The 27,238-nt window shown below is 36.5% G+C and overlaps 2 protein-coding genes across 2 annotated transcripts; one reads left to right on the top strand and one right to left on the bottom strand.

The window, feature by feature from the left end:
• Positions 1–250: 250 nt before the first annotated feature.
• On the top strand, positions 251–2,113 carry LOC113348265 (protein CURVATURE THYLAKOID 1C, chloroplastic-like). Its single transcript, XM_026591975.1, has 7 exons — positions 251–355; positions 523–635; positions 1,017–1,105; positions 1,192–1,278; positions 1,429–1,491; positions 1,589–1,626; positions 1,798–2,113. Exons 2-7 carry the CDS (start codon positions 530–532, stop codon positions 1,850–1,852), a joined length of 438 nt encoding a protein of 145 aa, XP_026447760.1. The 5' UTR covers positions 251–355; positions 523–529; the 3' UTR covers positions 1,853–2,113.
• Positions 2,114–2,270: 157 nt separating this feature from the next.
• LOC113348264 lies at positions 2,271–7,548 on the bottom strand. Its single transcript, XM_026591974.1, has 6 exons — positions 7,416–7,548; positions 6,763–7,034; positions 6,016–6,667; positions 5,569–5,768; positions 4,992–5,236; positions 2,271–4,315 (listed from the first exon to the last, which is right to left on the bottom strand). The coding sequence occupies exons 2-6, from the start codon at positions 7,032–7,034 to the stop codon at positions 2,442–2,444; spliced, it is 3,243 nt and encodes a 1,080-aa protein (XP_026447759.1). The 5' UTR covers positions 7,416–7,548; the 3' UTR covers positions 2,271–2,441.
• Positions 7,549–27,238: the final 19,690 nt, after the last annotated feature.

Here is a 27,238-nt window from a genome sequence, read left to right as displayed (position 1 = left end):
TAGGAAATATGTTAGATAAGAAAGATATTATTTGGTGTTAATGCTAACCAAATTTGTTTGGGATTTTCTCCTATTTAGTCTTGGAGAAATCGCTTTGTAATCTCAAGCTTTTCGTAATAAAAAAACCTTTGCAATTCTCTACCAATGTAATTGAATTTTGGTCCAAACAGGGGTTTATTCCACTTTTTACTCAAATAGACAGAGACAACAGATGTGATGTGACCATAAAGGGTCACGGGCTGCAAAACACAAGGGCCAAATTGGCAACCAACGGACGGCTAATCTTCTTACCAAATAATAATTCTGTGGATACTGAAGTAAACGACTCTCTCTCTCTCTCTGCAACAACAAAGAGGTAAGCTTTCCAATTTTCAGCTCCCACTTCAAATAATTCTGTAATCATTTCTGCAAAAATCTTATGCTCAATCGTACTATAATCACACAATTCAACTATTTCTAGTTTATTCGGATGATATGGAAAAATCAAAAAAAATAAATTAATTTTTATTTTCTATCTTTCAGGTGAAAAATGGCTTCAATTACTTCCATTACAACCCCAACTCCCTCACTGATCCTCCAAGGAAGAAAAACCCTTTTCAGTTCACTTCAACAAGGACAAGTTTCTGCCACTGGAGGTACACTTTACTTCTGAAAATTCACCAGTATCTTGAATGTACTATTCACTGTACAGTACACCACAAATTTCAGGTTTTTCACTGGTTTCAATCCTTTGTGGATTCTGTTGTGTATGATTTCTGTTCTACTCCCGTTAGATATCGAACTACCCGTTAACGGATATCGATCACAATTGCGAAGGTTGTTTAGGTCTAGAAAACAGTTTGTTTTATGAAGTGCATCTAGTTTTTTTTTAGCAAATTTAGTGTTCTTGGTTTAGTATATCATATGCAGTTTAAGCAACTAAAATGGGTTTGACTTATACCGGTTGTCGGCTAAAGATGTCACCAATATTGGTTAAATTACAATGTATGGTTGTTGATTGGTTTTTCGCATACCAGGAAAACGAGGATCCATTGCATTTGTCGTTAAGGCTACACGGGAAAGCTCTGATTCCTCCCCGAGTATCGTAGAATTTGTTCAAAATTCTGTAAGTTATATGTGATATTCTTTGTTATGCTCGCTTTTATTTACTAATGAACAACTCTAACTCATTCTGTACCTTGTCAAAATCAGTGGAGCAATTCAGAAGATCGAATTGCTATTGTTGGTTTGGGATTTGCAGGAGTTGTAGGTTTTTGGGCATCAGCTAATGTTGTCTCGGTAATTAGCCTTACCGCCTTACCTGTTTTGTTCTGAATGACATAATCGTGTATACGTGGACAAGTTCTTGTGTCTAACTCTCATACTTTGAGCAAAGGACTCACAAATTCACTTTCTGACGATTCTTTCTCTTTGGGGTTTCCTGTGTAGGCTGTTGACAAGATTCCTGTTCTCCCAAGTACACTGGAATTCATCGGGATATTATTTACTTGGGTAAAATAGTCTCAATTGTTTAGTCATGTTAATACTGTTTTCGTGAATTCTTCCATTTGCTCATGTAAAGCTGTTTCATCTTTTCTGTCTGTTTCAGTGGTTCACCTATCGATATCTCTTGTTCAAGCCTGACAGGTGAGGAACTATACAATTGATTTCTTTAACTCGTCTTTCTAATCCAATGGTTATTGTTGTTACAACTTAAAATAGAAGAATTTGCAGTATGAAGTTTGCATTAGTTTCAGTCATTCAAGATGATTCACAGCTGACACGGGTAAATGTGCTTGATATTTTGTTATCTTGCAGGGAAGAGCTTTCGCAAATTGTCAAAAAATCAATTTCAGAAGTGTTAGGGCAGTGACAATGTGCAACAGTTAAGCCAGCTACATGAAAATATTGAAGAGAATGACTGATGCTTCCCAATGTGTTTAGTGCCCGGTTTCTTTCTGTATCATGTTACTGTTATTGGCCATGCTAATGTGATAAGCATAAAGAGAGCTTCTGTTCAACGCTGTTCAGTTGTATTATTTTGTTTATAATATTGCCTATACCAGGTCTTAGTAAAGCAGCTTCTTGTGAAAAGTGATTGCATGAAGTGATGCTTCCTGGAGGGGCTTATGAATGTCCTGACTGCTTGCTTTCAAACGATAGCAACAATCGTCCAGAAATAATATGATGGTGCCACCGGCCCCTGATAAATGGAAGAGGGCTCAATTCATCTAATTAGAGGAGGTAGCTGCGCCTGTGCCGTGCATCTGACAAATAAGTCTGCAGGTCACTCAGGAAAACCATGGTCTGGTATCATCCATTTCTAAATTTGTGGGAATTGGGATCAGTCACATTTACATTATTAATGGGTCAAACTACTTTTACAAATGTATCAAAAAAATCTCGCATTTTATCTAAAATACTACTCGTAAGTTGAAAAAAATAACTAGTAGATTATTCAATCAACCAACACCCTTTTCACCAGCCCTTCCACTATCCACAACACGCACAGTAGAAGAACGGGTCCGGCTGTACTTGATCATGCTACGAGTCTTGACAGCTTCAACCGCATTGCTGACAGCTTCTCTGACCCTCGGCCTTGAGGTAGTACCTCGAGTTCTTTCTCTCTTGCCAAGTTCTGCATCATTAGAATTCATGTCTTCCTCGACTACTAAGTTACCACCAGAAATATGAATCTGATGAGAATCTAGCTTTACTGACGGTGATGTATCATCATCAATCTCAATGGAACCAGTTGCTTTCTCCACAGCCTCAACACAGACGACATTTTCTTTAGCAACTTGATCACTTACCTTCTCACCAGAAGTATCGCCCGCAACATAACCTTGTGACTCGCCCCCAACACTAGTAGAATCAGTTCCAACAGAAGATAATATACTCTCAGATTGCACATTTTTAGTTACAACTACTCTACCATTGCTGCTATGTAATTGATCAACATCCATCCCATTGGAACCTATTAGGTCACCTTCAACTTCATCACAAGCGCCATTTTCACTTTCAAAGCGATCAGTCTGCATCTCACTAGTAGAACCACCAAGGTCATTTAGTTGATTCCCTTTTTCAACTCTAGAATTGGATGGACCAGTGCCAGTACTTTGCTTCTCAATAGAATGAACCACATTCTTGACAGCTTCTCTGACCCGTAAACTCATCCTTGAGGTACTACCTCTAGTTCTCTTTCTCTTGCCAAGTTCTACAACATTCAGATTCATGTCTTTCTCGACTACAAAGTTACCACCAGAAGATTGAACCTGATGAGGATCTAGCTTTACTGACGGTGATGTATCATCATCAATCTCAATGGTACCAGCTGCTTTCTCCACAACCTCAACATGGACCACATTTTCGCTAGCAACTTGATCACTTACCTTCTCACCAGAAGTATTACCTGCAGCATAACCTTGTGACTCACCCCCAACACTAGAATCGGTTCCAACAGAAGATAATATATTCTCAGATTGCACATTGCTAGTTACAATTACTCTATCGTAATTACTATGTAATTGATCAACATCCATCTCGCTGGAACCTATTAGTTCACCTTCAACTTCACCACAAACACCATTTTCACTTTCCAAGTGATCAATCTGCATCTCACTAGTAGAGTCAGCGGTGTCATTTCTTAGATTCCCTTCTTCAACTCTAGAATTGGATGGACCAGTGCCAGTACTTTGCTTCTCAACAGAATGAACCTCACTCCGGCAACTCTCTGGACCAATTAATGAATTTAGTTGCATTTGGACACAAACAGCTAGAGAAATCGCGTGATCCCGAATCAAAGAATCATGCGGAGGACAATGCAGCATATTTATCAGAGTCTGCCTATACTTATAAAGGCTGATAGACATTTTGGCAGACCCCTTACTCCGACAGATTTTACTCACCTTTATTATGTGCTTGCAAAGATTACCCATTCTAGACCAGTTGCAGTCACACATTGCAAATTCACAACCTGGGTTCCAAACAAAATGAGCCTTCTCTTGATCATGCTGGCTTATTACTTTTGCATATCCACCTTCAAAAGTAACATCAGCGTCAGGTATCTGCAATGCTCGGCGCCATGATGTCAAACCACTCATCCACTCGTCTTTCCTGTATCGTGCAAAATCTTCTTTTCCTTTATACCCATCAAGCCAGAAATAAGAATGCACTTTAGTACTCAGCTTTTCAACAAGCCAATCAGTGCGTTGGTAAACTTTCGGTTCCTTCTCATTCAACAACCTGAGCTTCAGTTGGTGATGGTAACACTCCAAAGCTGCACAAGTCTCCTGGCTGGCAAGCGGCAAATTTTTCAGTGCACTTATCCACAATCCTGAGCGAAAGGATAAATAATTATTCTCTCCACGTAAGCGTAGATACATATAAACACCTTTAAAGTGGTTAAACTTCAGTAGCCATTTTCACAATTTGTAACAAAACTTTACAACAACTATCAGTGAGCACCAGTGCTACATAAATGTTAAATCAACAAAATAACAGGGTCTTATTGATATGATAATTTCTACGGTCATCACAGCGTACTACAGTCTGTAAAGTTTCTCAACCATTTAGATATTGGAATTTCTATGTCCAATATTCCAGAATAATGATAGAGATCCAATCTAACAGAGAACAAACCACTACATGTTATATAAACATTAAAAATAGGTACTCCTGTGGCATTCAATCACATCTAAAGTGAGGCGTATTTGACAAAAATCCATTTGGATTTGGTATACGTATTTGCATCGACTCAGGATCTATTTGGATTTGGTATGGTTTCTGGCTAACCTGATTTGTTAATGGCTGAAAGTCCAAAACAACCAATGAAACCGAGTACTTTCACAAAGAACCACAAACCTCATAGAAACATATATATATCAAGAAAAACTTTGAACTGCATTTTGGAATCAAGCATGCGATGGAAAGTTTGAAATTTATTCAGTATGAGAAGATGATGGCATCACATAAAGCACAAAACAATACTTTATTACAAAAAGAGGTCGAACCTATTCTTGGAAGCCAGTTTGCCTTGAAGTACTCTAAGAAATCTGGGCAGTCGACAAAATCTTCCATGAAGTCCTTAAACAAATTCAGATCACCATTTCCTTGACAGACACTATATACTGCCTGACCAAGGCGTTTAAACATCTCACAGCGCATCTCAGTTTCTGGACATTTCTTCACTAGGTGTTTGTGCCAAGCATGACGAACCCGCCAAAAGCATATCAATATAGAACAATGAAATACTTCCCTGCGTAAGTAAATTAAAAGTTACACATTAGCAAGCAAAAGAGAGAAAAAAATACAGATTAAACATACAACTCTAGTCTCTAGGTCCTTCTATGATAACGAGGTATTCTCACCACGACACTCACTCCTCAAGTTAACTACCTTGATGGGGAATCATCTCTTGAAAATCTAAACCACAGTTGTAGTTGATTTTCAAAATTTAAAATTTCAGTAAAGGCATGCTTTATAACCTGGGGTATATTAGTACAGCATACACGATTTAACAGACATAATTTGCAGCAAATACAAAATGTGGGGATGAAAATCATCTCACTCAAGTGTAAAGGTCAAGACCTGATGGCGTGAACATCTGCAGAAGGATCATCCACCACAAACCCACCCAACTTCCATGTAGGATCTTTTGAATGGACTTTCTTATAAAGAGCCCTAACCCACTTGTGGGTGCTCTCGTTTCCAAACCTTGAAGTAAGAATCCAAGCAACTGGAATAGTTTTGTTTTCCGAGTCAAACACCAGGAGACTGAGAATGGGATACTGGAACCAAAAAGAAAAAAACAGAGTAAGTAAAAAAAGTTCAAGAAATCTTTGTGGAACCGACGAACAGATGATTTGTATCATCGTTCAGCAAGCCCAAGTTGACACCAATTGTCATATAGAATCAACCCACATTAATAAATATGTAAGCTGCCTTCATTAACCATTAGTATCCATGCAACTATTTTGTAGGCGTAAAGTCACATGTAAGGAGATCGCATAGCATATAGAAAGAAAAGAAATGAACCTTCAATTTATTCATTCCAAATCTCGAATCAGATACCACGAGGCTGTTATTGCCAAACCGAATCATTTGCTGCAACTGCCATTCTGTTTGGATGCCAAGAACGAAGGGGTCTTCATCAGTAAAATCCTCGTAAAAGAAAACATGACTCTGGTGGCTCTCAACCCACATGCCGATGCTAACCATGTCATCTTCATCCAATTCATAGTTGGAACGACGGATAGACCTCTCTAATCTCCGTACATACCTGTGTGTGAGAAGGTCATCACGGTTTCGCGGACCCCCTTGCTTCTCAACAAATTCATTGTGTCTTTGCATTATTGTTTCCACTGACACTCCAACATGAAGCAGCGATAAAACTCGTAGACGAAAATCATCTGAGATATACGGAGCGAATGCTGCCCTAGTTCCAACAGATTTCTGATCTTGTGGACCATGGCAAGGTTGCTCACTCTTGTCGACATGCTTATCCTGATTATAAATGATAAGTGCGATTGATGGATCTGCAATTAAGCGCTTCACAATAAAATGACAAACACATCCTCTCTTTGTATTTGGTCTGCCAGCAGATTTCTTCTTCGGAACATAAGTACTCCTGCTTGGTCGTACAATCCCTCCTTTCCTGTGATCGTCAGGACCAAAGGAGCACCAATACCTGATACATTTAACTTGGATCACCTTACTGATAGAACTAACTACAAGAGTTGATAAGAGGAGCATTCATAATAGAAACTAACAATTAGGTCTTACAGTATATATTCGAGAATGCCATCAACTTTCTGTTTGCAATGCATCTCTGGAGGTCTTTTTCTCCTTGCTTCGACATGAAATCTGGTGGGGCATTCTTCATTTGCGGATTCACCTCTCACAAAGTCACCAACCCTTGGATAGGGAATTCGAGCAACTCTATCAATCTTGTCACGCCAACCTACCACTTTAGACCAGACGAGATCAGCAGCAGAGAATTCCAATGTTGGAGGACTCTGTACTGGAAGAGAGAATATCTCATCCCACCTCAGCATCTGCAATAACACAGGAGAAGCACCCACTTCCTTAAAACAAAAAAACCTAGCCTACTAAAACATAAAAATTCAAACTTTCCCAGTCAGGGAATCAACTATTACTCTATAAAAATTCTAACTTTCCATTACTATTCTCTACAGCAAACAGTGAACTTCACAAAATGATGTAATATGAAAGTTGGGTGTGTGTTTAACCCTCAAATAATAAGACTGCTAAACCCAAGCTTCCACATTTATGCACCTCAAACGAGATTGAAAGCAGAGTACAGGAAAAACCTAATAGACATTAATTCAAATACCTTTCAGACGTAATGGAAAGTTTTACATTTTTAATCTTAACAGACATTAAAAATCGAAAAGAAATGGAGAGAATTAGAGTACCTTTTTGGTTTGATTGATTGAACGAAGAAGCAACGCCAACAATTTGGAGGTTGAAGAAGAACAGAGGAGAGAGTAGCAGAAAAATTTCCTTGCCCTAACTTTTATCAGAAGAAAATAGGGCAAAATAGGAATTGATGACACAATTTTGAACAAGGGGTCATTCGTCTCATTCCTTTGAATGCTTTCGGTGTTGCACAATCCCACAAACCGGTAAATTGACTACTATGCCCTGATTTTTATTTTTCATTTTTCTTTTTTCTTTGAGAAAAATCAAAAAATACCTAAAACCCGAAACAGAGCTTTTTTTGTCCCAAGCTTGTTGGGGTAGGCTAGAAATGTGATCCAAGCTAGACCAACGGGTCGGCATGCCTCGTTCTGTTCGGCTCGGCAACACTTGTTAGGGACAGTATCGCCTCAAGCAGTCTATCTATGGGTTTTATTTCATGAAGATATATATATGACAGATTTTACGCCAGCAAAGGTTATTATTGGGACGTCACATTTCATTAAAGGGGCATCACCTAATAGGACAAAAACGGGTCACCCATAAGTAATATCAAAAATCTTTTATCTCAAATAATTTTGGGGTCACCCATAAGTAATATCAAAAATCTTTTATCTCAAATAATTTTGTAACGATTAAACAATCCTTATTTAGTTAATTTTAATTTAATTTAATTAGATAAAAATTAAATTAATGAGTTTTGTTGTATACTTGGTGAATTCTGGGACAAAGTTTTTATGGGAAGAAAAACTGGTCGTAAAATAAACTTCTACGGTTGGAAATAATCCAAACATGGACGTAAAATCACTTCTACGGTTGGAATTAATCCAAACCTGGACGTAAAATCACTTCTACGGTTGGAATTAAAAGGAACCTGGACGTAAAATGAGCTTCTACGGTTGGAACTAATTCAAACCTGGACGTCAAACTACATGCAAATAAAATTTTACGGTTGGAATTAATCCAAACCTGGACGTAAAATCACTTCTACGGTTGGAAATAATCCAAACCTGGACGTAAAATTACTTCTACGGTTGGAATTAAAAGAAAACTGGACGTAAAATCGGATTCTAGGTTAGAATTAAAAGAAAGCTGAACGTAAAATGAGCTTCTACGGTTGGAACTAATCCAAACCTGGACGTAAAACTACATGCAAATAAAATTCTACGGTTGGAATTAATCCTAACCTGGACGTAAAATCACTACTACGGTTTTTAAGTTTTTATTTTAGTTAAAGGGTAATCTAGACATTTTGTACATGTCTTAGGATATCCCATAACCATTTTTTTGGACATTAAAAATCCAAATGAAGCCCCTCTATTATAGTATAACGCTCCAATAATAACCTTCATTTTATCCTGGCCAAGGTACAGGCTGTGCGGGATACACAAACGGAATGACAATTTTTGGCGCTTTTCACACTGGATTCGTTTTAGTACAACGAGTGGGATTACCACAATAATGGGCTTACGTATTCACGGCCATTAAAGTAAGCGTACCCACTATAGTCTATATCCCTACCCGGTCAACAAAACAAGGAGCAAATATTACTTGCATTCCTGCTAAAATGGGTTTACATGTTCGTAGTTGGAGGTTGAACCATCATGCTTGTTTGACTTGGATTCCTCAAAATCAAATTTATACACACCTCATCAGTTATGGAGTGGAGTTTTTTATTTTTCCTTTTTATTTAATCAAAAATTCTAAATATTACCAAAAATATTCACTCACAACCAAACCCATGTGAGACAGACTACATGTGCGAGAGTCGAGAGCCGTCTTAAGTAGTTTAACATGATTGTTTAACCAGAAGGTCCAGAACTATTGTTACTTAATAGAAAAGATAATCTTTTTAAATAGACTGACTTGCTATATCTTATAACTGGATCGGCGTACCAGGAGTTGAATCCAGTTAGGCCGTCATTTATCCACTCTACATTTAAAAAAATTTTCTAACAAATTTTGTAGTCAGTCTGATACACTAGTAGTATCTTTGTGTACGTATAATTCCCTCTCTTTTCTCCTTGTGTTCTTCTCTCTTATTTATCATAAAACCATAAAAGTTGTCAGATCTTTCTTACTCAGGTTTGGTCCCCTTGGACCGAATCTGAGCAAGGATTTTCTTTTTATTTATATATTTTAGATAATAATTACTCGAGTAAGATGTTTTATTTTATATTTGGTATATTTTTTTGTCGTTTGGGTCAATTTTTCTTCGTCATTGTGGGACGTTTCTCCAATTTATGATGCTTGGTTCATGGCTTGACATTCTCGATTCAACACCATATTGATCTAAATTCATACCCAAGCAACTTAGGGCATCCACGCTTTGCTTTCCGTGATGTGTCTTTTTGCCTGGTTCGTGATCCGCGTCTTCGGATGCCCCTCCGCATCCGAGCGACCATAACGTAACTTGGGTTTAATTCGTAATTGCATATTCTCGCAATCTTTTGATATCCCTTTAGCTCTACCGCTTTATGTTTGAAACTTTGGCTCCATCCTGTGTATTTCCTCCGAGAATTGCTGAGTATGACGCACTCGCGTGGATTATTTTGAGCTTCGTTTAGCATCGTTGTTGGTCTGGCTTTAACGTTTAGGAGGATTAGTCTTAGGGGCTTCGTCTTCTCTCTACCAAAGCTAAAAACCTTTTTTTTTTGCTGCTGCAGGTCGTAACAATGCATTTTCTTGCCTAGGTACATATTGTAGAATAATAAATATACTGAGCTTCATGCATCAACTAATATTCTTTTGATTTCCTAATCGTTGTTGTTAATATTAAAGGATCAAGGGTAGTCTGTACCGTCGTAATAATCGTTTTGGAATACAATCGGCAAGGAAGGCTTCCTGAATTCTGTCGTTGCTCTGCTGGTGCTTTCATAGATGTTTTGTTTATTCATACTCATCTGTGCAACCTTTGGACAATTGGCTCAGACAAATCTATCAATACTTCGCTTCTTTTTACGATCATGCTTACAGCGTCACTATGTAATACGTATTGTTGCAGCTCTCCGTCATCCACTAGGTTTTACACCAAGTTTTTCAGATGTCGACAGTCGTTTGTGGTGCACCTCGAGTTGTGGCGGAATTGGTGATAGACCAGCCATGTGCTTGCCAGCTCTTCAACGTCTCTCTTTGCTGCAGAAGTGATACTGGTGTTAGAGCATCATTGGATCAAACTCACAAGTTTTGGTATATCAATCTTATTGTCATATTTTGTTCATCAAAATAATATTTTGATTTATAGTCTACTAGAGTCAGTTTCGGAATTGGAATAAAACATGGTATTTAAGTATCAGAATTCACCAATCTACCTTAAAGATGGAAGAACATCGGCGTCAACAAAAACTTCATCGATAAAGGTATTTGAAAACTGACTAACCTATTTACTCATATTCTTTACCATTTTATATTCTGATACATGTAGTATGATTCTAGTATTATGATAAATATTGTAAAGAAGAGTTCAAGCAATAAGGAGTATTCAAGTTAGTTCTTATGTTCATAAATTGTTTACCAGTTCACGAACTTGAATTTATAAAAATATATACTTGATAATTAAATCTCACATGTACACAAACGGATTTGCTCAGTTCGCGAACCAGTTAATTTTGAGATAATCCTAGATACTATTTTTTTTTTCAATATTATACGAATTGATTTACGCAGTTCTCAAACTAGTTGATTTTTAGAGTTTCATGTACACCTTTTGTATTCAAGTACATAGTTTTGGACAATTCACGAACTTGTCAAATACGAAAAAAAAAACAACTCATGAGTTAAGAGACGTCCATTTGTTCCCAAACTGTTCTGGACAGTTCACGAACTGATATCCTATTCTTGTAACTTTAAGTTTGTTGGTTCCAGAACTACTTAATTGTTGTTCTTGGAAAACCAGTTGGTGCATAAAGTATACTTACAGTTGCACACATCTTCTTTGTGATTCAAACCAAGCCTATCACATGCTTACATGAATAATTTATATAGAAAAGTTTTAGCTTGCTTGGTCACAAAGCAATTCGTAAACATGAAAACTAGTTCAAGAATCAAGCTTTATTTGTAAGATACAAAGCCTTATTCATCAATAAAATTAGAATAATTCTTGCCAACTAGAATCTTAATCCTGACACTTCTTTAGTTGCGGATAGAGTTGAAAAAGCGGGGGTATAACAACCACACCCAATAATTCGTTCGGCAATTTGTATGGACTAACTCCAATATAATTCCGAGAGCACCAGCTTATAAAGCGATCTCAATCAAGAAATATACCAAAAAGTTATATCTCAATTTCTCAATACAATCTGCAATCGAACAGATAAAAATATGTGAGCCCGATTGATATGAGAAATAACTTGGAGGGTACCAAAGATCAATGCCCAAGGCCAATCAATTACTATCCAACAACCAAGGTCGGATTTACCAATTGATTGAACTACGCACAACCTGTGATATTTCAATTATATAAACAAATATAATGCGGAAAAGAAATAACACAGACACCAGAAGTTTTGTTAACGAGGAAACCGCAAATGCAGAAAAACCCCGGGACCTACTCCAGATTTGAACACCATGTTGTATTAAGCCGCTACAGACACTAAGCTACTACAAGTTAACTTGGACTGGAATGTAGTTGGGCCCTAACCAAGTCTCACACCGATTAAGGTATAGTCACGTTCCTTATGCCTCTTGAGCCACTCCGGATTCCGCGCACTTGATTCCCTTAGATGATCTCACCCACAACTAAGAGTTGCTACGCCCCAAAGTCTAAGACTTATAAACAAATATGTTTCCCACTGATAAGTTTATTCTAATAGATAAACTTGTTTCCCACAGAAGTACCTATGAATTTTTGGTTCCATCTTTTGATAAATCAAGGTGAACAGAACCAATTGATAATCCGGTCTTATACTCCCGAAGAGTAGCCTAGAAATATCAATCACCTCACCATAACTTAACTATATGGTAGTAGAAGAAGTTATTATGGAATCGCAAATAATGAGGGAAAGAGCTTTGTGATTACTTTTTATATCTTACCTATTGGAGATAAATCTCGTGTAAATATTAGAGAAGATAAAACTCAATACGATAGAACAAGTAAGATCGGAACATGCAACTACAGATAAAATAGTTGGGTCTGGCTTCACGAATCCCAAGTGAGTCTTCAAGTCGTTAACCTATAATAGTTTTGGAAGGAGAATCGACTCTAGCCGCAACTAGGACACAGGAAAGTGTCGGGATTAGGTATTCCAGTTGCTAGAGTTCTCCCTTATATAGCCTTTCAAATCAGGGTTTGTTTTCAACCATAGATTAGTAACAAAGCATTCAATATTCACCGCTAGATGTAAACCTTATTTAAGATTCAAGCTAAGTATGCTTAAAACCAAAGCAATATCTCTCCACCGTTAGATGGTCTTAGCTTGTTACACATAAATGAAATATACCTTCATTTAGATATGGGTAACCGTACCTAAACGTGTATATTGAGTTGGCTCAATAATAGTTAACTGAAGTTAGCCATATGAACACCTTTGTCTTAACCACATTCATCTTACACTTATAGATCAACTATGTGATCAACCAATCATGAAAGATAATCAAATGAATCTAATTGTGTTTCAAATAGAGATGTTCAATTGTTCACTATTTCATATAAATATATATGAACCAGTTGAATCAAAATCGGATTGATTTATAAGAATCAATTCATGAACATTAAGCCACAATTTGCAAAGATTGCATTCATTAATTCAAAAATGTATTTGTTCATGAGTATGAAAAACATACTTAACCGATTTTAGAACTTTAACCACTAAGTTTTTAAACAGGTATGCAAACTATAGCTTCCAGACTTTGGTCTTGTCCAACAGTTTGCAAACGGGTATGCATACTGCTGTCCCGGACCTTAACTCAGGTAGAACCGTTCACATACTGGTATGCAAACTTGGTTCCCGAACTTTAATAGTTGAAACAGTTCGCATACTATGCAAACAAGGTTCCCGGACCTGAATCATACCAAAACAGTTTGCATACTAGGTACGCATACTGTGATGTATCCAGACAAAGGATTTTGTTCTAAACTCCCATTTAAATCATTGAAACATCCTTAGAAGACGGCAATAGATGTCTCACGCAACCTATTAGCTTATAAGTAATTTTCGAGTGATTGGATGATCAATATGAAACTTTCCGAGTCGACATCAAATGATTGTCTCACACAAATCATGTAAGATGTTTCAAGGTAATTTTCACATGATCATCTTTTGACTTAGTATTTAGTTTCCAACAAATAAATTGTTTCCAACTAAACTCGTCAAGAATATGATGAACGTAGCTAAATCTAAAACCTTCCAACACATATTTCAAGAAATAGATAACCGAGTTAAACTCAGCTCGAAATATCAAATGTGTATAATATAAGAGTCTTTATAGCTATACGACTTAGTCTCATTAGGAGATAGAATAGAATAGACTTCTGAATGATAGATAAGTTTTAGTCTCCACATACCTTTTGTTGATGAAGTTCCTCCAAGCTCTCCTCGATAGACCTTTGTCTTCAATCGATGAATGTCGTGATGTCTAAAGCTCAACTACACAATATATCTTAATCCGAGGCATAAATAAGTTGACTAGAAATCAATACTTATAGTTTTGATCAACTAAACTTTACAAACAAGCTTGAGATAAAAATGCTTGCGAGTTCGACCGAGCAATGCTCTAAAAATCTCCCCCTTTGTCAATTTTAGTGACAGAACTATGAATATATGTAGATTAAAAAATAAATAAACTTTGTAGCTTCTCGTCCATCATACTTGATTTCCTTGGTTCTTCAACATTCCTTGAATTCTTCGCCACTCCAAGTACTCTAGTGATTCTTAACGTGTTCAACTCAGCATCATTGTTGTTGAAGATCCGTAGCCATAACAATAATAAAACACATGATAAACGTATGTTCCCAATCATTGTTATACAGTGTCATAGTATTATTACACAGCATCAAAGTTCAATTATGTCACAACTTTGAAAATAATACTACGGTGATATGTATCACTCCTCCTTAGTCAGTACTTCCATCTCACAATGAAAACCACTCCCCCTTATATAATGATCCGTAAATCATATGTATGTAGTGTGAACTACTAAATAATTCTCCCCCTTTTTGTCAATATAAATTGGCAAAGGTACGAAAATTACGGGATCATAATGAAATTCTCAAAGAGATAATTCATGATTAAAAAAGAACATATCAACTTTGTTTCGATGATTTCACAAAGCCGAAACTTAGTGTATTTATCAAGGAGTTTATGAAGATACAATATTAACTTCTACAATATTCCACAGCCGCACTCCCCACAAAAATTTGGCAATTAAGCACAAGTTCAATTAAGAACTCTCCCCCATAAAACGTCATTCCCGAAATAACAACAAGAGCGACCTTACTTTTAACAAGAAAGAAGGATTTCTTTGGATCTTTTGATACTTAACAGAAATAAAATACAACTATAGAAACAAATGTGAAATTGAAACAACATTATACTGGAGCCTCAAGCTTTTATTGCCCAAAAATATATAGATAGATCCAGGGGCAAGTAAAAAGATAGAAACCTAATGAACCAAAACAACACCAATAGACTTTCGTAAGTGTTGAAATGTAGCAGTATCTAGAGGTTTGGTGAGAATATTAAACAATTGTTGTTCGGAAGGCACGAATTCCATGTTAATGATACCTTTTCATATAGATCTCTAATAAAATGATACCTGATGTCGATGTGCTTAGTTCTTGAGTGCTCAACAGGATCCTCAGTGATGCGAATCGCACTTGACTTATCACAAAAGATCTTCATTATGCCAGTGTCAATTCCATAATCGGCAAGCATTTGTTTCATTCATAGAAGTTGAGTACAACACGAACCTGTAGCAATATATTCTACTTCGCATGTTGAAAGGGATTGTGAGTTTTGTTTCTTGTTATTCCATGCCACAAAATTCAACCCTATATAGTAGAAATCCTCGGATGTACTCTTTCTGTCTTCCACATCATGCCCAATCAGCATCTGAATAAGTAGTAAGATCAGTGTTAGTATCAAAAATATAAGATAGACCATAACCGATAGTGTATTGAATGTATCACATGATTCTTTTTGCAGCTGCAAGATGAGATTCCTTTGGATTAGCGTGAAATCTAGCACAGTAACCAATACTAAAAGCAATATCAGGTCTTGTAGTTGTAAGATACAAAAGACTTCCAATGATTGATCGATAAAGTTTCTGATCCACATTGACACTTTTCTCATCTTTATGCAGCTTACCAGTATTGGGCATAGGAGTAAGTTTTGGAGTGGACTTTTCAATACCAAACGTTTGTACAAGATCCCTGATATATTTTTCTTGAGATAAGTAAATTTTATCCTTGTGTTGTTGAATCTGTAATCCTAAAAAGAATTTTAATTCACCAACATTGCTCATCTAAACTTCCCTTCCAAGAGAGACTTAAAAATATTTTGCAAGTTTCTCAGAGGTTGATCCTTTGATGATATCATCTACGTATACTTGAGAAATAACAACATCCTTCTCACTCTATTTGGTAAACAATGTTTTATCAGCACTACCTCTTGAAAAACCTTTCCTAAGAAGAGAAGTGGTTAGTTTTTCAAACCAGGAAGGAGGTGCTTGTTTTAATCCATATAATGTCATTCTGAGCCTAAATACATGATTTGGAAATTCTGAATTTTCGAATCCTTAAGGTTGGGCAACTTAGACCTCTTCCTTTGGACATCCATTTAAGAATGCGGATTTTACGTCCATTTGAAATAGCTTTGTTAGAGCACTGCTCGGTCGAACTCGCATGCGTTGCTATCTCAAGCATGTTTGTCAATGTTAGTGATCAAAACTATAAGTCTTTATTTCTAGTCTACTATAGCTAAGTCTCGGACTAGGATAGAAAGTGTAATTGAGCTCAAGAACTCCATGACGATCATCACACAAGACAAAGAACTACTCAAGGAACTGGTGGAACTTCATCGACTAAAAGGTATGTGGAGACTTGAACTTATCTATCACTCAAAAGTCTATCTACTCTATATCCTATCTTGAGACAAAAGTCATTTTGCTATATAGACTTTGACTATACACATTTTCTTTTCGAGCCGAGTTTATCTCGTCTATCTATTTCTCGAAACATATGTTGGTAAGCTTTCGCTTTGTCCAAGTTCATCTTTACCTAGTGACAAAAGTCATGTTATGTTTCAATCACTTTGAAAATGGCTTTGACGAAAAATGGTTTGTGAATAACAACTATATAACGTCCTCTAAGAATGTTTCAATGATTGAAATGAAAGTTTAGATTATATAAACAATATTGGATATAAGCATTGTGTGGTAACACATATATGTATAAGTCCTTATTCCTTGAACCAAAGTATGTGTACTTTGTTGATCAGGAAAATCGGAACAAGAGCCATAAACTCAGTCCGCGAACCCAGTCCGCGAACTGGCGGAGGTTCTCATCCCGAGAAAATCTTCTGGAGTTTGTGAACTCCTTCCGGGAACTTAAGTCCGTGAACCTAGTCCGCGTACTTGAGTTGGTTATTTCTAAAGACGATTATTTATGAACTTATACTTATATAAACTAAGGAATGCAAGTTTGCAAACCGTGGCTATAAAGTTCATTAATCGATTCGAGTGAATCAAATTGTTTTTGCTTCGATTGTGTCTTGTATACTTCTATAAGATCTAAGCAATTGAACAACTCTCTAACTAGTTCATTTGAGTCATTTGAACTAGTTATGGTGAAGAAGAATATGTTTGATATGATAGTGTTCATATGGCTAACCATTTGGTTAACTACTGTTGAACCAACAAATGTACATGTTTGGGTACGGTTACACAAACCTAAAATCGTGCATTTCATTTGTGTGTAACAAGCTAAGTTTTTGATCCAACGGTTGAAATATATTATCTTAAATCTAATTAGGTTTCATCTAACGGTGAATATTGAATGCTTTGTCACTAAGCTAACATTGATTGCAAACCCTGATTTGAAAGACTATATAAGGAAGAACTCTAGCAACTGGGAAACCTAATCCCCACACCTCATGTGTGATACTAGTTGTATTATCTAGAGTCGATTCTCCTTTAACCTTAGGTTTCTTCTTGAAAACCAGGTTAACGACTTAAAGACTTCATTGGGATTGTGAAGCCAGATCGATACTACTTTCTCGTATTTGTGTGATCTGATCTTGCTATTTCTATCGTACGAGTAGAATCGCAAAGATTGGCTTGAGATTGATATCTCTGATAGGCAAGATATAAAATTAATCACAAACATCTTCGTCTCATCGTTTGTGATTCCACAATATCTTCTTTCGCCGCGTAATTAAGATTATTGTGAGGTGATTGATAATACTGAGCTGTTCTTCGAGAATATAAGTCTGGTTTATCAATTGGTTCATGTTCACCTTGATTTATCAAAAGACGGAACAAAACTCGTAGGTATTTCTGTGGGAGACAAATTTATCTATTACCGTAGACTTTTCTGTATGATACAAATTTGTTTATTAAAGTCTTCGACTTTGGGTCGTAGCAACTCTTAGTTGTGGGTGAGATCAGCTAAGGGAATCAAGTACATATCATCTTGCTGGGATCAGAGACGTAGGAGCATACTGTACCTTAGATCAGTGTGTATTGATTGGGGTTCAACTACAGTCCAGACCAAAGTTAGTTTGTAGTAGGCTAGTGTCTGTAGCGGCTTAATACATTGTATGTTCAATCTGGACTAGGTCCCGAGTTTTTTTTGCATTTGCGGTTTCCTCGTCAACAAAATTCTGGTGCCTGTGTTAATTCTATTCTGCATTATATTTTGTTATATAATTGAAATATCACAGGTTGTGTGTTTGAATCAATCAATTAGAATATCCAACCTTTGGTTGTTGATTTACATTGATTGATACTTGAACATTGGTCTTTGGTACCGTTCAAGTGATATCTCTTGTATTCAATTAGACTCGCAGATTTCTATTTGCTTGAGTAAGAATTGAATTGAGAAAGAGGGATATAACTCTTTGATTTATTTTATTAAGATTGAGTCCAGTTGATTCTCTTGAAAGTATATTGGAGTTAGTCCATACAGATTGCTAAGCGAAATATTGGGTGTGGTTGTTGTACCCCCACTTTTTCAAGCTTAATCTTGAGAAAACAAGCATGATCTAAAAGCAGTCTAATGGACTCAAGGCGTGCTACAGGAGCAAAGGTCTCGTCAAAATCGATACCTTCAATCTGTGAGTATCCCTGAGCGACAAGTCTAGCTTTGTTTATGATAATTGTGCCAAATTCATTTGACTTGTTCTCGAATATCCATTTGGTACCAAAAATATTTATATTGGAGGGACAAGGTACGAGTTCCCATACATCTTGTCTTTGGAATTGATTTATTTTTGGTTCTACTTGTGATAGATAACATCCAAAATTGCAAATATTTTGAAGTTTTCCTCTCGTCTTAGCTGTAGAATCCTTACCTCCAATAATATTGTTAGTATCATGATTCATTTGAACCCAAAGGTGCTGCGGTGGAGCATGTTCTCGTTCAACAGTAATACCCTGACTAGGGGTTCTCTCCTCGTCACTAGAAATGTCCGGATCAGCAACCGTTGGAACAACTTCTACTGATTCTGGGATTTCTTTGACTTTCTCAATTGTCTATGTGGGAGGCATTTCACCAGGAGGGTCATAATGAAGGAAATTGCTCAGATCATCAATGATAACATTTGCTAATTCCATCATAACATTGGTTTTGAGATTGTATACTCTAAAACCACGACTGTCAGATGCATAGCCAATAAAAATACCTTCATTGCTTTTGGAATCAAATTTCCCTTCCTGTTCTCGATCTTTTAGAATGTAGCACTTACTTCCAAACACTCTGAGATAACGTAAGTTGGGATTCTTACCGTACCACAACTCATAAGGAGTATGTAGGGTCATTGACCGTAGATAGACACGGTTGATCAAATGGCATGTTGTAAAAACAACTTCACCCCAAAACTTTAACGTTTAGTTTTCTTTTATGGAGCATTACCCTTGCCATTTCCTAAATGTTCATATTCTTCCTTTCTGCAACTCCATTAGCTTGTAGAGTAATGGGTGGTGAGTATGTTGAATAATCTCCAGTTTATCACAAAATTCAAACACCTTAGTGTCATTAAATTCAGTTTCACGGTCGTTTCTAATTTTCTTTAGCTTGCGACCTTGTTCGTTCCGGATTCTTTTAACAATAATCTTAAATTCAACAAGGGTTTCATTCTTATGAGCTAAGAAAGCTACCCCAAGTGAATCTGGTGTAACCATCTCCCATAATTAAAGCATACTTCTTCCCAGCAACAGTAGGTTGTTGAATAGGTCCGAAGGGATCCATATGAATTAAATCAAGTGGAGATTTAGTGAGAATATATCGAGATGATTTATGTGGAAATTTTGTTTGTTTACCCTTTTGACAGGTACCACAGACACCTTCAATCTAACAAGTTCTTTGTTAGAAGGCGGTAATTTATGTGACCAAAACGCTCGTGCCAAAGATGTGTAGATTCCACCTTAGTCAAATTGCAACAATTATTAAACTGAGTATCTAAGAGATAACAGTTATTTTTACCACGAGTTCCCTGAAAATTAATTTTCCAGTCTTGTCTGCAATGTCACATCCATGCGCATTGAAGACAACTTTATGGCCTTTTTCACAAATTTGACTAACAGAAAGAAGATTAGCAGTCATACCTTTAACGTATACGACATCATGGATTTCAGGAACGCCTAGTAGTTTGATCGTCCCCTTCTTGCTTATGTAGCAACAACTCCCATCTCCGAATGTTACTAGCCCACCTTCAAAGTCGCTCGAATTCACAAACCAAGAAACATCTCCAGTCATATGTCGGATACATCCACTATCAAGGAATCATTGAAAAGGTGATGTTGATTTTAGAGCAAAAGCTCCCATGCTAACACTATTATCCCATTTGGGTTTTGTTGTTAGTTTTATACACCTTTTTGGAGCAGTAAACAATTGTTCAACTTTCTTGTGAAGATCACTAGCAACCTTTAAACTTCTCTTGAAAGGCATACATGTATGTTGAAAATAATCACAATAACCACAAAAAATACATGTACCAACATCTATAAACTCATCTAAGAAATTCTGAGTCGCATCAGGTTTCACAAAGCCTAAACCTCGCTTATCTCCTGACTTACGACAACCCTTCAGGAAAGAATTAAAGGAGCTTCTCAAATCCATTGAAGATACTTTGACAGACTTCAAATCCTTACTTTTTTCAATTTCTGCAGCAAGATCAGTATTGATCCGGATTTGTTCATCCAAATTCTTCTAGATATTAACTACCTCTTCAGAACATTCTCGAAGATCATAGTTTTTGATATAAATTTCGCAATAAAGACCATCAATTTTCCTTATCAATCATTGTTTTTCTTGACAAAGATTTTTGATGATTTTATCTAGATCAAGACACTCAACCTCATCGGTGGTTTCTATAATACACTCGAAGTTGAGTAGATCTAAACCTGGTGAAGTGTTTATAGGGAATTTGTTGTCCATATAGTCATATTGATACAAACACAGACTTATGAGGTCTTTAACGTGTTTGCCTGCCTGATACCAATTGAAAAAGCGGGGGTATAACAAACATACCCAATAATTCGTTCGACAATATGTATGGACTAACTCCAACATAATTCCGAGATAACCATCTTATAAAGAAAGCTCAATCAAGAATATACCAAAGAGCTATATCTCAATTTCTCAATACAATCTGCAATCGAATAGATAGAAATCTGTGAGCCCGATTGATATGAGAAATAACTTGGACGGTACTATCCAACAATTAAGGTCGGATTTACCAATTGATTGAACTACGCACAACCTATGATATTTCAATTATATAAACAAATATAATGCGGAAAAGAAATAACACATACACCAGAAGTTTTGTTAACGAGGAAACCGCAAATGCATAAAAACCCCGGGACCTAGTCCAGATTTGAACATCATATTGTATTAAGCCACTACATATACTAGACTACTACAAGTTAACTTTGAACTGGAATGTAGTCAAAGACCTTTGTACCTTATCCAAATTTCACCATCTAAATAAATCAAAACTTTAACAAGTCTCCACATACCTTTTGTTGATGAAGTTCCACAAGCTCCTCTTAGTAGTTTTTCGACTTCAATCGATGAATGCGGTGAAGTCTAATACTCAACTACACTTACTATCCTAATCCGAGACTTATCTATAAGTAGACTAGAAATCAAGACTTATAGTTTTGGAAACTAAAATTGACAACAAGCTTGGCATAGCAACAAGGTTTTTAAAGCGTGAAGCGAAGCGTGACTCGTTTTTTATTTTTAAGAAACGATGCGTATGTTGAAGCGTGAAGCGTCGTTTCATGATTGACCTTTGAAGCGGATGCTTACTTATAAATAATACTAATTTTTAGTGGGTATCATAAAATTTAGGAAGATAATATTTTTATATATTTAATATATGTCCAAATGTTATCAAAAACGGTAGCGCAGTGCAGTGGTTTACTGAATTCCAGCTGAATGGGATGGCCAAAGTTCAAATCCCACTCAAACCTCCTTTTTTTTCCTTTAAAATTCTTTTAAAATCTGGCGGGAATTTTTTTGAGGGAAATGGGAAGCGCATAATTAAAGGAATCTTTGCGCTTCCTAACAGATTCGCTTCAACCAAGCGATTCGGAGCGGAATTCCGAATTTTGGAGCGAAGCGTATGATTCGAAGCGTGAAGTGTACGCTTTTAAAAACCATGATAGCAACGCTTGCGAGTTCGACCGAGCAGTGCTCTAACATGGTTTTTTTTTTGAGAATCCAACGGTACAAAGAATACTCAAAACAACTGAAAACAGAGGGTTCTGGAGATTAAGAGTCAGTGAACTCTCAAGTTCTTCCTTTTCGTTCTCGAACTGTTGAGAAGAAGGAAAAGAATGAGAAGCGCCCCTTATCTTTTTATGTGTTGGTGGAACAGAAACTGAACCGGTTATGTACGTTTCCGAACACGGTTCTGCCACGTAAAGGTTACGCTTTCAACGCATATGAACCGTACGTGTGTACCCAAGGACTTGTTTGTTTTAATCTACATTAATTTTTTTTATGAGCAACAAATTTTTCACTTGAGTAGATCTTTGTATGGTCATGATTACGTAATACAAAGTAGTAACGTACACCATGACACCAAGAGAGATTATCTTTCCAACAACTCTTACATCTTACATAATTGAGAGAAACCCAAGGGACTGTTTTTACAAGTTTTTCAAGGAACTTAAAAAGAGCACAAGAAAATTTGTGTTCCTGATTTTTTTGTTTACAACTCATAACAAACAGTCTTTGCAGATAATATTTAGTACTGCACAAGGGAACTCTTTTGATAAGAAGATACATCCTGATTTTCTCCCAAAAGAGGGAAATACCATTATCTTGAGAAGATGTATCAGGGTTTGACTGATGAATTGAGTCAGATTTAGAGATGAAACTGACTGATAGATGAGGTTTAAATACTTCTTGTATTATTTCCAGTTTGTCTGGGATACAGGAAGAAGAGGGATTATCCTTACTGATACGAAGATCATGATCAACCTCAACATGAAGATTATTCATCATAACTTGATTTAGCTTATCAAGAGAATCTTGCTCTTTCTGGAGGTATAACTCAACATCAAGAGATAATCTCTCAAGCTTCTTTTCAATCCCTGAAAATAATTCAAGGGATTTTAAAAATGGTGGAGGTTTAGATAGAATTTATTTTACAGATTGTTAGAGCACTGCTCGGTCGAACTCGCATGCGTAGTTATCTCAAGAATGTTTGTCAATGTTAGTGATCAAAAATATAAGTCTTTATTTCTAGTCTACTATAGCTAAGTGTCGGACTAGGATAAAAAGTGTAGTTGAGCTCAAGAACTCCATAGCGATAATCATACAAGACGAAGTACTACTCAAGGAACTTATGGAACTTCATCGACTAAAAGGTATGTGGAGAATTGAACTTATCTATCACTCAAAAGTATATCTACTTTATCTCCTATCTTGAGACAAAAGTCGTTTTGCTATATAAACTTTAGTTATACACATTTGCTATTTCGAGCCGAGTTTATCTCGCTTATCTATTTCTCGAAATATGTGTTGCTAAGATTTCGCTTTGGCCAAGTTCTTCTTTATCTAGTGACGAAAGTCATGTTCAGTTTCAATCACTTGAAAATGGCTTTGACGAAAAATGGTTTGTGAATAACAACTATATAACGTCCTCTAAGAATTTTTCAATGATTGAAATGAGAGTTTATATTATATAACCAATGTTGGATATAAGCATTGTGTGGAAACACATATATGTATAAGTCCTTATTCCTTGAACCAAAGTATGCGTACTTTGTTGATCAGAAAAACCGGAATAAGAGTCCGCGAACTGTCGGAGGTTCTCATCCCGAGAAAATCTGCTGGAATTTGTAAACTCCTTCCGGGTCCTTAAGTCCGCGAACTTAGTTTGCGTACTTGAGTTGGTTATTTCTAAAGACGATTATTTGTAAACTTATACTTATATAAACTAAGGAATGCAATTTGCAAACCGTGGCTATAAAGTTCATGAATCGATTCGAGTGAATCAAATCGTTTTACTTCGATTGTGTATTGTATACTTCTATAAGATCTAAGCAATTGAAAAACTCTCTAACTAGTTCATTTGAGTCATTTGAACTAGTTATGGTGAATAATAATACGGTTGATATGAAAGTGCTCATATGACTAACCATTTGTTTAACTATTGTTGAACCAACAAATGTAAATGTTTGGGTACGGTTACACAAACCTAAAACGTGCATTTCATTTGTGTGTAACAAGCTAAGTTTTCGATCTAACGGTTGAAGTATATTAGCTTGAATCTAATCAGGTTTTCATCTAACGGTGAATATCGAATGCTTTGTTACTAAGCTAACATTGATTGCAAAACCTGATTTTAAAGACTATATAAGGGAAAACTCTAGCAACTGGGAAACCTAATCCCCACACCTCCTATGTGATACTAGTTGTATAAGCTAGGGTATATTATCCTTTAACCTTAGGTTTCTTCGAGACACTGTAGGTTAATGACTTGAAGACTTCATTGGGATTGTGAAGCCAGACTGATACTACTTTCTCGTAGCTGTGTGATTTGATCTTGTTGTTTCTATCGTACAAATACAATCGTAAAGATTGTCTTGAGATTGATATCTCCGATAGGAAAGATAGAAAAGTAATCACAAACATCTTCGTCTCATCGTTTGTGTTTCCATAATATCTTCTTTCGCCGCGTCGATTAAGATTATTGTGAGGTGATTGATAATACTGAGTTGTTCATCGGGAATATAAGTCTGGTTTATCAATTGGTTCATGTTCACCTTGATTTATCAAAAGACGGAACAAAACTCGTAGGTATTTCTGTGGGAGACAGATTTATCTATTACCGTAGACTTTTCTGTATGTTACAGATTTGTTTATTAAAGTCTTCGACTTTGGGTCGTAGCAACTCTTAGTTGTGGGTGAGATCAGCTAAGGGAATCAAGTACGTAGCATCTTGCTGGGATCAGAGACGTAGGAGCATAACTGTACCTTGGATCAGTGTGAGATTGATTGGGGTTCAACTACAGTCCAGACCGAAGTTAGTTTGTAGTAGGCTAGTGTCTGTAGCGGCTTAATACAATGTGTGTTCAATCTGGACTAGGTCCCTGGGTTTTTCTGCATTTGCGGTTTCCTCGTTAACAAAACTTCTAGTGTCTGTGTTATTTCTTTTCCGCATTATATTTTGTTATACAATTGAAATATCACAGGTTCTGCGTTTGAATCAATCAATTAGAATATCCAACCTTTGTTTGTTGATTTACATTGATTAATACTTGAACATTGGTCTTTGGTACATTTAAAGTGATTTCTCTTGTATTCAATTAGACTCGCAGATTTCTATTTTCTTGAGTAAGAATTGAATCGAGAAATAGAGATATAACTCTTTGATATACTTTATTAAGATTGAGTCCAGTTGATTCTCTTGAAAGTATATTGGAGTTAGTCCATACAGATTGTTAATCGAAATATTAGGTGTGGTTGTTGTACCCCCGTTTTTTCACAGAGTCAGATTGCTACAAACACAGATTTATGAGGTTTTAAACGTGTTTTCCTTCTCTGGTACCAATTGAAAAAGTGGGGGTCTAACAACCACGCCTAATATTTCATATAGGAAATTGAAAAATAGGGGGTCTAACTAGACAGGCAGACTCAATCGAGGAAAATGCATCCAAGAGTTATATCTCAATTTCTCAAATCAATCTGCAATCGAACAGATAGAAATCTGTGAGCCGGATTAATGTGAGAAATAACTTGGATGGTATCAAAGACCAATATCCAAGCGTCAATCAATTTAAATTAACAATCAAAGTTTGGATTCACCAATTGATTGAACTACGCACAACTGGTGATATTTCAATTATATAAAAATATAATGAGGAAAAGAAATAACACAGACACCAGAAATTTTGTTAACGAGGAAACCGCAAATGCAGAAAAACCCCGGGATCTAGTCCATATTTAAACACCACGATGTATGAGGTCGTTACAGACTCTAGCCTACTACAAGTTAACTTCAGACTGGAATGTAGTCAAGCCCTAACCAATGTCACACTGATTAAGGTACAGTCGTGTTCCTTACGCCTATAAATCCCAGCAGGACTCTACGCACTTGATTCCCTTCGCTGATCTCACCCAGAACTAAGATTTTCTACGACCCAAAGTCGAAGACTTGATAAAAAAATCTATCTCACACAGAAAAGTCTATTGAATGGATAAATTTGTCTCCCACATAAATATCTACGAGTTTTTTTTCCATCTTTTGATAAATCAAGGTGAACAGGAACCAATTGATACACCGGACTTTTATTTCCTGAAGAACAGTCTAGTAATATCAATCACCTCACAATAATCTTAATCGTATGGTAGAGAAACAAGATATTGTGGAATCACAAACGATGAGACGAAGATGTTTAGAACTTAACCCACTCAAGTATGCAAACGGGTACGCATACTTAGAGTTCCGAACTTGGTATGTCCGTCAATATGCGAACGGGTACGCATGTTGTCGTTCACGACCGAACTCGGTTGAATCAGTATGCAAACGGCTACGCATATTAAATTCCCGGACCTGAACTGTTAAGCCAATATGCATACTGGTATGCGTACTAAGTTCCCAGACTTCAACTGTTAACCCAGTACGCATACGGGTATGCATACTATGGTTCTCGGACTTGGAGTAACTTACAACAGTTAGCATACAAGTAGGCATACTGTGCTATATCCAATCAATGGTTAATCGTTCTAAACTCCCATTTCAATCATTGAATTATTTTTGGAAGACGAGAATAGCTGTCTCACACAAACTATTCGCTTCAACGCAATTTTCAAGTGATCGAATGATCATTACGAAACATTCCGAGTCTACATCAAATGATTGTGTCACACAAATCATGTAAGATGTTACCAGGCGATTTTCACATGATCATCTTTTGACTTCGTCAAGAATATAAGATGAACTTGGTTAAAGAGAAAACTTACCAACACATATTTCGAGAAATATGTAAGCGAGTTAAACTCAACTCGAAATATCAAATGTGTATAATGTAAAGTTTGTATAGCTATACGAGTTTTGTCTCAATAAGAGATTGAATATAAAAATAGAATTTTGAGTGATAGATGAGTTCAAGTCTCCACATACCTTTTGTTGATGAAGTTCCA

Source organism: Papaver somniferum, chromosome 2 (assembly GCF_003573695.1).
Source record: "Papaver somniferum cultivar HN1 chromosome 2, ASM357369v1, whole genome shotgun sequence".
NCBI lineage: Eukaryota > Viridiplantae > Streptophyta > Magnoliopsida > Ranunculales > Papaveraceae > Papaver > Papaver somniferum.
Note: the sequence above shows the minus strand (reverse complement) of the source record. Positions and strands in the feature narration are given on the sequence as shown.